Below are 10101 nucleotides of genomic sequence, written 5' to 3' on the forward strand. Positions count from 1 at the left end.
TGGGTCATGGATCTTAATGGGCTCAATATTCATAATGGGCCCAATACTTAAAATTTGGCAACTCTAGATTATTAGCGCTTATTTGACTTTGACCAAGTCATTCATCTGAATTTTGGAAGGACTTTTTTTAATTGAACAAAGACTTTATATTATTTTAATTGCATAATATTCCCATTTGGGCCATTTCCCTCTCTTTTCTCGTATAATTAAATTCATCATACACACTTTTTCCAGGAAATTGTACAGAGAGATACAAGTAACCGCCATATGGAAGGAGGAGCTTGAAGAAGAATTAAAACGCTGTTGACCTAATTCACAGTTCATTAGCGGAATCTTACTATCCCGCCGTTACTTACTTCGTTTGAGGTTGGTTTCGGAAAGATTTTTGACTCCGATTTACATTTCTGTCTTTTTTTTTTTTTTTTTTTTGTTTGCTGTTTCTCAGAATCGAAACGCTTAGATATATCTGTGTAAACTATAGCTTTAGTCAATTATTGAGCAAGAATTTGTATGGTTTGAAACTTAGCTTTCTTATCTTCTGATGAACAGTGTTTATAAGTTCGTATGGTTTTTAATTATTGACCAGGAATGGGTAGGAATTATTCAGGATTTGGTAAAATCATGTTAGGTAGGAATTGACTGATTCTAGGTTCTCTAATTAACCTTTTCAAGAAATATTTTAAAAACACACAACTGTTAGGTGTATACTTGCATTTTGAATTGGTTTTGGGGATTATCACTATACGTAATCATGGAGAAGAATTCGTATGATTTAAATGTTTTGTTCTTATTATAATGTTAGGATTCGTCACACTGTAAGCGAAAGATCAGTTGAAATATCAAAGATTTGGCTGATGGCATTTAGCCATGATAATCGTCTAAGGTTGGTAGTTACATAAATCTTGAAAGGGTTCATAGTCGAATGATTTTATAGTATCTTTAATGATTTTGTTTAGGTTCAAAGATGAAGACAGATCATTATCCTCTGAGTATGGTTATGGAAGAAAAGCTAGACCTTCTTTAGACAGAGTTTTCAAGAATGTAAAGTGGGGATTCAAGAAGCCATTAAATTTCCGTTCACATAAGGATCCTGACCACAAGGAAACATCTAGTATTACTCGGAAGAACATCATAAACCCGCAGGATTCGTTTCTCCAGAATTGGAACAAAATATTTCTCTTTGCTTGTGTGGTTGCTTTGGCGATTGATCCATTGTTTTTCTACATTCCCATTGTCGATGGCGCAAGGCACTGTCTTACTTTGGACAAAAAGTTGGAGATAGCTGCAAGTTTTCTTCGGACACTCATCGATGCCTTTTACATTATTCACATTGTGTTTCAGTTCAGGACAGCTTACATCGCTCCTTCTTCGCGGGTTTTTGGAAGAGGTGAATTGGTAGATGATGCTAAGGCTATAGCTATAAAGTATCTCTCATCTTACTTCATCATTGATGTACTCTCTATCCTTCCTCTCCCACAGGTAAATGACTACTTTGATTACTCCTTCAAAATGATAACATATTTTTGAATCCTCTGGTTTCTTATCTTGCAGATAGTAGTTTTAGCCGTTATTCAAAGCGTCAACCAGCCAGTCTCTTTGTTCACAAAAGACTACCTTAAATATGTCATAATTGCTCAATATGTTCCTCGGATTCTCCGTATGTATCCGCTTTACACCGAAGTGACCAGAACATCTGGCATTGTTACTGAAACAGCATGGGCTGGGGCTGCTTGGAACCTCTCTCTCTATATGTTAGCCAGTCATGTGAGTTTTGGATCATTTAATGACTGAATCTTTATACATGTAAATGCATTTTAAAGGTTATATGTTAAACTTACTAATTCAGGTATTTGGAGCTTTATGGTACTTAATCTCAGTAGAACGAGAAGACAGATGCTGGCAAGAGGCATGCGAGAAGACAAAAGGTTGTGATAAGAAATTTCTCTACTGTGAAAACGATCGCACTGTTAGCAACAATTTCCTGACCACTTCTTGCCCATTTATCGACCCTGGTGATATAACAAACTCAACCATCTTCAACTTTGGCATCTTCACTGATGCTCTTAAGAGTGGGGTCGTTGAATCACATGATTTCTGGAAGAAATTCTTCTACTGCTTCTGGTGGGGTCTGCGAAATCTGAGGTTAGTAAAACACACATAACTATTGTTTTCTTGTTCCACTTGAATCTTTCATCACACCAACTAACTAACTAGCCAAATTGATATACCCTTTGTAGTTAGAACAATGCGATTTTAAGCTGAGATATGACTAGTTTCTAGTTGTATCTGAAACTCTGTCCCAACTCAAAGAAGTCATGCATGATTCTCATCAGTTGCTTTTGTTGTTGCAGTGCATTGGGACAGAATCTCCAAACAAGCAAATTCGTTGGTGAAATCATATTTGCTATATCAATCTGCATATCTGGACTAGTCTTATTTGCGCTACTTATCGGCAATATGCAGGTAATGGCCTCAAAGAATCGCTTCTCGTTTTCTTGACTTGTTCCATAACTCATGTAACCTATGTATTACTGTTGTAGAAATACTTGGAATCAACAACAGTTCGAGAGGAGGAAATGAGAGTGAGAAAGAGAGATGCAGAGCAGTGGATGTCTCATAGAATGTTACCTGAAGACCTGAGGAAACGTATCAGAAGATATGAACAATATAGATGGCAAGAGACAAGAGGAGTCGAAGAAGAAACCCTTCTTCGTAACCTCCCTAAAGACCTCAGAAGAGACATTAAACGCCATCTCTGCCTTGATCTCCTCAAGAAAGTGAGTAATAAACTTTCTCTCTTTTTCTTCCATTAGCTGAACCAAGAATCATAGTGCAACCCTCAGAATCCAAATTATATGATTGTTTTTGGTAGGTACCTTTGTTTGAGATAATGGACGAACAGTTACTTGACGCGGTTTGCGATAGGCTAAAACCTGTGCTCTACACAGAGAACAGTTACGTGATCCGTGAAGGAGATCCTGTTGGAGAAATGCTGTTTGTGATGAGAGGAAGACTCGTAAGTGCCACCACTAATGGAGGAAGAAGTGGGTTCTTCAATGCCGTGAACCTAAAGGCAAGTGATTTCTGCGGAGAAGATCTTCTCCCGTGGGCATTAGATCCTCAATCTTCTTCTCACTTTCCCATCTCGACGAGAACAGTTCAAGCTCTCACCGAAGTCGAAGCCTTTGCTCTTACAGCTGAGGATCTCAAGTCTGTCGCTTCACAATTCAGACGCCTCCATAGCAAGCAGCTCCAGCATACTTTCAGGTTCGGTCTCTCCCATCAGCCTCTTTGGCTCTGTTTTCGGTTTTGGATCAGCTTAACCGGATCTTGATTATATTATACAGGTTTTACTCAGTGCAATGGAGAACATGGAGCGTATCTTTTATACAAGCAGCGTGGCGGAGATACTGTCGGAGGAAGTTAGCCAAGTCATTACGCGATGAAGAAGAGCGTCTCCGAGAAGCGCTGGCTAATCAAGATAAAGAACGCAATGCTGCAACTGTGTCTTCGTCCTTGAGCCTTGGAGGTGCTCTTTACGCGTCGCGTTTTGCTTCAAACGCGCTTCACAATCTGAGGCACAATATATCCAACCTTCCTCCCCGCTACACTCTTCCTTTGCTACCTCAAAAACCCACCGAGCCGGACTTCACCGCCAATCACACAACTGACCCTTAGATCTCTTACATGTGTATAGTGTGTGGAATACAGTGTGAGCTATGTAAAAACAGTGTTGGTATGAACCAAAAAATGTATAAATTTGTTTATTAACTAACAGAAATTGATAAATGGGCTCAAAGACCAAATTAAAGCTCAACAATATAGAGACTATGATGGGATTAAAGAAGCTTGTAAATTAGCTGATGGGATTACAGAGAGAGGAAGAGAAGTGCCATGGAGGATCAGAACAGTGATGATCAATGCATTGAGGAAAGTGGGAAAAGCAGATTTAGCAATGAAGCTAATGCATAGCAAAATTGGGATTGGTTATGAGAGAATGGCTAGTGTTAAAAGGCCTGTCAAGTTTACGACTTTACTTGAAACTTGTTTTGACTCCGACTTTTAAGAATTGTTTGTGTTTATGTCTCTTCTTGATGTGTAGTATTGTTTTTCCTAAACAACAAATATACAATGGTAGCTCTCGAAACATAGACCAGCAATGGTAGCCTCCTGGTGCATCAAATTCTCAGAATCTGCTTCAAAGAAGACAAAGCTTGCCTCTTCTTCTTCCATGTTGTTCTCGAGTTGCAGGATTGCAGGTCCAAAGATGGAAATCGGCTATTGATCCTTTTTACCTTTTCCAGGCCCAATTATGAAAAAAGGAAATCTAAAGTTAACCAAAAAAAAGGAAACAATAGAACTCGTCGAGAAAAAGGAAACAATCGAAAGTTTCCTTTTTGTTTTGGAAGAACCTAATGCTTATAAATAAACATCTGAGAGAATGCTAATCTCCAACATCATTCATGAGAAATCAAAATTCACTCTCATTCTCTTCTTCGATACCATAACAAATCTTTCATTCTCTTGTCTTTTTGTAAACACAACTATCGTTTTTGATCTTTCATTCTCTCGTCTTTTCAACAAACAAACAACTATCGTAACATTGATCTCCATCCTCTCTTGTGACTCATCCGATCCAAACGATTTCAAATCCGGCCACCGAAACGCTTTCACCGACTGCCAAGGAGAGCACCAAGACAATGATACAAACAACTATCGTAACATTGATCTCCATCCTCTCTTGTGACTCACCTTCAACCCGATCCAAACGATTTCACCGACGGCCAAGGAAAGAGGAAAACGAAGAAAGAGACAAAGAGAGACGGTGTTTCCATGGCTCTGTTTTGTGTCGGAACCATTAGAGAGACGATCACATTCCGCTCTCACCGCCATGTCATCGAAGCTCTTTCAGCCCAACAAAGCCCAACAAGAATAAAGAAGTCCAGCCCATGACGATAATCGTCTCACATTCCAACTTATCGGCAAGGTCAATTTCTATCCCATGTTTTTGTTTTTTCAATACTTGTTTTTTTAAATGTTTTTTTTTTATTTTTTTTATAAGTGTTAAAGTTTTTAATTTTGTGTAAACTAATTGGATACATCATCTAAACCCCTAAGAGGTGTTCTAGGTTCAATATGGTTTACACATAATTAAAATTTTTAACACTTATTTTTTTTTAAATGTTTTTTTTCTTTATAAGTGTTAAATTTTTTAATTTTGTGTAAACAAATTGGATACAACATCCAAACCCCTAAGAGGTGTTCTAGGTTCAATTTGGTTTATACATAATTAAATTTTTAACACTTTTTTTTTCTAAAATGTTTTTTTTTTATAAGTGTTAAATTTTTTAATTTTGTGTATACTAATTGGATACAACATCCAAACCCCTAAGAAGTATTCTAGGTTCAATATAGTTTACACATAACTAAAATTTTAACACTTTTTTTTTAATGTTATGTTATTTTTATTAGTGTTAAATTTTTAAACCCCTAAGAGGTGTTCTAGGTTTAGTATCGTTTACAAATAATTAAAGTTTTAACACTTGTTTTTTCTTTAAACATTTTATTTAAGAACTTTTTTTTTTGTTAGATGTAAATTGTTTTTTAATTTTGTGTAAACTAATTGTATACAACATACAAACCCCTAAGAGGTGTTCTAGGTTTAATATGGTTTACACATAATTAAAATTTTGACACTTGTTTTTTTTTCCTTAGAATTTATTTAAAAATTTATATTTTTATATTACTACTAAAACTTTAAATTTTTTTATTTTAAAAATAATATTTGGATAAAATTTTTTTATAAGTGTTAAATATTTAATTTTGTATAAACAAGTTGGACACAACATCCATATGCCTACTAGAGGTTCAAGGTTCAACATGTTTTACATATAATATAAATTTAACAATTAATTTATTTTTTACTCTATTTCTTTTTTTTAATATTGATTAAATAAAGGCATGGTTTTGTGGTTCCAATTTGAGATCGTGTCTTTGATACAGAGAAACCACAATTTCTCAATTAGATCCAAATCACAACACCAAATTGAATCGTCGTTCATAAAACGAGAATCCAAATCTCATGTGGTAGAGCTTAGAAGTAGAAACAGCTATATCTAAAGAGTTTTTCAGAGAAAATTGAAGAAGAAGAAGAAGATTACACAAATTGTTTTTTGGTTATCTTTCTGCAAAATGGTCTTCCATCCCTAAATAGCTTCACCTCTCGATCTCTTTCTAGCCAATCACTAGCTAATTGCCAACTCACAATTCACACCTCCACCAATCATGTTGTAACAAACTTCCACGTTACTCATTTCCTATATCAAATCCTCTCGTTCGAAGAAACCTTGACCTCAAGGTTTGGAAAAGAATGGATTTACTATGATATCTTCACTTCAGTTTCATTCAACCAATTCTCTGCGTGGATTTGAATTCCCAGTTTTGTACTTAAAACGCCATGCTTTAGGAAGTTTGCTCTGCTTCCATATGTGCCTTCTGAGATTGCCCCTATCAGCTTGGAATCGGATATTAATGTTCAAACCTCAGGTGAAGATGTCACAGTGAGAATAAACTGTCCGTTGGAGTCTCATCCAGCTTCTAGAATCTTCCATGCGTTTGAAGAGACTAAAGTAGAAGTGATGAACTCGAACCTTGAAGTTTCTCAGGACACAGTGTTGCATACGTTTGTAGTCAAATCTGAAGAATTAACGAAAGAGAAGCTGATATCTGCGTTGTCTAGAGAGCCATCAAATTCAGTTCAGTCAAGAACATCATCTGGTAGATAGCCTTTTGAGAGATAGAAGAAGGTGGAAAGTAAGTTTGTAATCAAGAACCGGTTTTGAATGGTTCTTTTTTGTTTCTGCTAGGTTTCTTTTGTTTTTGCTTTTTTTTTTTTTGGTTATATACCTGTAAGAATCCTCCAAACTAGGATTTTAGAAGTTTAATTGACAAAAGTAGACATTATCAGTTACTCGGTTTACAGTGGACAAAATTGGGGGAAAAGGATAATGTTGTAATGGCTCTTTCCTGCAGAGACAAGACTTGCAGACTTGATACTAACATCAAAGAAGACAGTGTTGTGGTTTGCATAACGATCATTTGGGTCCAATACCTTCAAACCTCTGAGGGAATTCAACATAGAAGATTCTATCACTACCACCTTCCCTCAGAGTCATGGAGTTGTACATTATGTAGTGGTCAGATGAATGACATGATTGCTCTGGTCCTAACCAAAGCAATTGATGGCTCCCACAGAAATGATTGAAGTTGCTGCTATATTTATAGGCGTTGGCTTCATATTCAGCATCTGCAGCCGCAGCAATAAAACGTTAGTCAGATCCTGAATCAGTTTCTGCTCTGCTTGAAAACACACTTTTTCATCTTGATTTTGATTTCTTCTTCCGTTCAGGAACGCTGAGTTTCTAGATGAAGCTACCGGCGATATGAAGCATTCTCATAATCAGGCCGGTTCTATCTCCCACAGAAAGACCAGCATTGGTAGGCTGATGTCAATGTCTGTTAGATCATCAAACACTGCTGCTTCTGTTCAATTTAAAGAAGCCAACATCATCATCTCCTTTTTTTTGGTTCAGAACCATCATCTTCATCTCTTCTTTCCTTCTCCACAAACATATGGGTGTTTGTTTGTAACAGAGAGGTATAAATGTATAATAAAGAGATCGTCCCGGACCCACGTAATGTTACAAACTTACCGTTTAGATTAGATTATCACCATCCGATATCTCGCAGTTGCAACGTGATGAAAATAAACGGTCCAGATCTCTCGAACGTTCTCAGATTTTCTTATTTTTTGTCAACCCTAATAAGAAAAGGAAACAAGCGTTGAAGAAAAAAGGAAACAATCGAAAGTTTCCTTTTTGTTTGAAGAAGCTAATGCTTATAAATACACAACACGCCTGAGAGAATGCTAATCTCCAACATCACTCATTCTCTCTTCTTCCTTGAGATATCAATATTCACTCTTCTTCTTCGATACCATAACAAATATTTCATTCTCTTGTCTTTTCTAAACACAACTATCGTTTTTGATCTTTCATTCTCTCGTCTTTTCAACATACAAACAACTATCGTAACATTGATCTCCATCCTCTCTTGTGACTCACCTTCAACCCGATCCAAACGATTTCAAATCCGGTCAACGACGGGCCACCGAAACGCTTTCACCGACGGCCAAGGAGAGCACCAAGACGGCCAAGGAAAGACGAAAACGAAGATAGAGACAAAGAGAGACGATGTTTCCATGGCTGCGATCATGAAAGCGTCTCCTCAGGATGATCGTCGTCGTGGTTGTTGCTGCTCTGTTTTGTGTCGGAACCATTAGAGAGACGATCACATTCCGCTCTCACCGCCATGTCATCGAAGCTCTTTCAGCCCAACAAAGCCCAACAAGAATAAAGAAGTCCAGCCCATGACGATAATCGTCTCACATTCCAACTTATCGGCAAGGTCAATTTCTATCCCAATGTTTTTGTTTTTTTAACACTTGTTTTATTTTTTTATTTTTTTATAAGTGTTAAATTTTTAATTTTGTGTAAACTAATTGGATACAACATCCAAACCCCTAAGAGGTGTTATAGGTTCAATATGGTTTACACATAATTAAATTTTTTAACACTTATTTTTTTTTTTAATGTTTTTTTTTCTTTTTTTTTTATAAGTGTTAAAGTTTTTAATTTTGTGTAAACTAATTGGATACATCATCCAAACCCCTAAGAGGTGTTCTAGGTTCAATATGGTTTACACATAATTAAATTTTTTAACACTTATTTTTTTTTAAATGTTTTTTTTTCTTTTTTAATAAGTGTTAAATTTTTAATTTTGTGTAAACCAATTGGATACATCATCCAAACCCCTAAGAGGTGTTCTAGGTTCAATATGGTTTACACATAATTAAATTTTTTAACACTTATTTTTTTTTAAATGTTTTATTTTTCTTTTTTTTTTATAAGTGTTAAAGTTTTTAATTTTGTGTAAATTAATTGGATACAACATCCAAACCCCTAAGAGGTGTTCTAGGTTCAATATGGTTTACACATAATTAAATTTTTTAACACTTATTTTTTTTTAAATGTTTTTTTTTCTTTTTTTTTTATAAGTGTTAAAGTTTTTAATTTTGTGTAAACTAATTGGATACAACATCCAAACCCCTAAGAGGTGTTCTAGGTTCAATATGGTTTACACATAATTAAATTTTTTAACACTTATTTTGTTTTTAAATGTTTTTTTTTTCTTTTTTTTTTATAAGTGTTAAAGTTTTTAATTTTGTGTAAACCAATTGGATACATCATCCAAACCCCTAAGAGGTGTTCTAGGTTCAATATGGTTTACACATAATTAAATTTTTTAACACTTATTTTTTTTTAAATGTTTTTTTTTTCTTTTTTTTATAAGTGTTAAATTTTTAATTTTATGTAAACCAATTGGATACATCATCCAAACCCCTAAGAGGTGTTCTAGGTTCAATATGGTTTACACATAATTAAATTTTTTAACACTTATTTTTTTTTTTAAATGTTTTATTTTTCTTTTTTTTTTATAAGTGTTAAAGTTTTTAATTTTGTGTAAACTAATTGGATACAACATCCAAACCCCTAAAAGGTGTTTTAAGTTCAATATGGTTAACATATAATTAAATTTTTATTAAATTTTTAACACTTTTTTTTTGGAAACGTTTTTTAAATTTAAAATTTTATATTACTATTAAAACTTTCTGAGACTCACAAAAATGCCCCTTTTTCAATACCCCTTTTCAAAAATGCCCCATTTGGCTGTCTATTTTTAAAAATACCCCTTTTTATGTACAAAATGACTAAATTACCCTTCTTTTAATAAAAGATATCACAAATATATAAGAAAATATAACAAAATTAGATCTACAAAATACAAAATATTTTTTGGCGAGAAAAGTGATTCCGCAATTTTTCCCGCCAAAACACTTGTAAAAACCTTTAAAATACCTTGTAAAATTTTCCCGTAAAATTTTTTCCCGCCAAAAATTTTTTTTTGCGGGAAAAAATATTACGGGAAAATTTTACGAGGAATTTTACAGGTTTATACAAGTGTTTTGGCGGTAAAAATTGC

At 34.7% G+C, this 10101-nt stretch overlaps 1 protein-coding gene and 2 long non-coding RNA genes across 4 annotated transcripts; 2 read left to right on the forward strand and 1 right to left on the reverse strand.

Annotated features, from left to right (window-relative positions):
• The first annotated feature begins 181 nt into the window (after positions 1–181).
• On the forward strand, positions 182–4086 carry LOC9328134 (probable cyclic nucleotide-gated ion channel 10). Of its 2 annotated transcripts, XM_021014514.1 has the most exons (9): positions 182–366; positions 803–883; positions 957–1479; positions 1552–1764; positions 1847–2142; positions 2352–2463; positions 2541–2777; positions 2873–3267; positions 3348–4086. In XM_021014514.1, the coding sequence occupies exons 2-9, from the start codon at positions 855–857 to the stop codon at positions 3676–3678; spliced, it is 2136 nt and encodes a 711-aa protein (XP_020870173.1). In that variant the 5' UTR covers positions 182–366; positions 803–854; the 3' UTR covers positions 3679–4086. The 2 variants fall into 2 exon arrangements, with proteins under 2 accessions (XP_020870173.1, XP_020870174.1); XM_021014515.1 differs by lacking the exon at positions 803–883 and having other exon boundaries at positions 185–366.
• Positions 4087–4262: 176 nt separating this feature from the next.
• On the reverse strand, positions 4263–8402 carry LOC110225256. The gene is made up of 2 exons (XR_002329654.1): positions 7981–8402; positions 4263–4494 (listed from the first exon to the last, which is right to left on the reverse strand). It is a non-coding gene; the product is annotated as an uncharacterized LOC110225256 (long non-coding RNA).
• Positions 5992–7693, forward strand: LOC110225255. Its single transcript, XR_002329653.1, has 2 exons — positions 5992–7327; positions 7409–7693. It is a non-coding gene; the product is annotated as an uncharacterized LOC110225255 (long non-coding RNA).
• Positions 8403–10101: the final 1699 nt, after the last annotated feature.

Source organism: Arabidopsis lyrata (genome assembly GCF_000004255.2).
Source record: "Arabidopsis lyrata subsp. lyrata unplaced genomic scaffold ARALYscaffold_1, whole genome shotgun sequence".
NCBI classification, from domain to species: Eukaryota; Viridiplantae; Streptophyta; class Magnoliopsida; order Brassicales; family Brassicaceae; genus Arabidopsis; species Arabidopsis lyrata.

Excerpts from the sequence above, each read along its gene's own strand:
- LOC9328134 (XM_021014514.1), top strand. The coding sequence starts at position 855 with ATGGCATTTAGCCATGATAATCGTCTAAG. Across the intron at positions 2,143-2,351 it reads TGGGGTCTGCGAAATCTGAG|TGCATTGGGACAGAATCTCC; the intron begins GTTAGTAAAACA and ends TTGTTGTTGCAG. Across the intron at positions 2,778-2,872 it reads GCCTTGATCTCCTCAAGAAA|GTACCTTTGTTTGAGATAAT; the intron begins GTGAGTAATAAA and ends TGTTTTTGGTAG.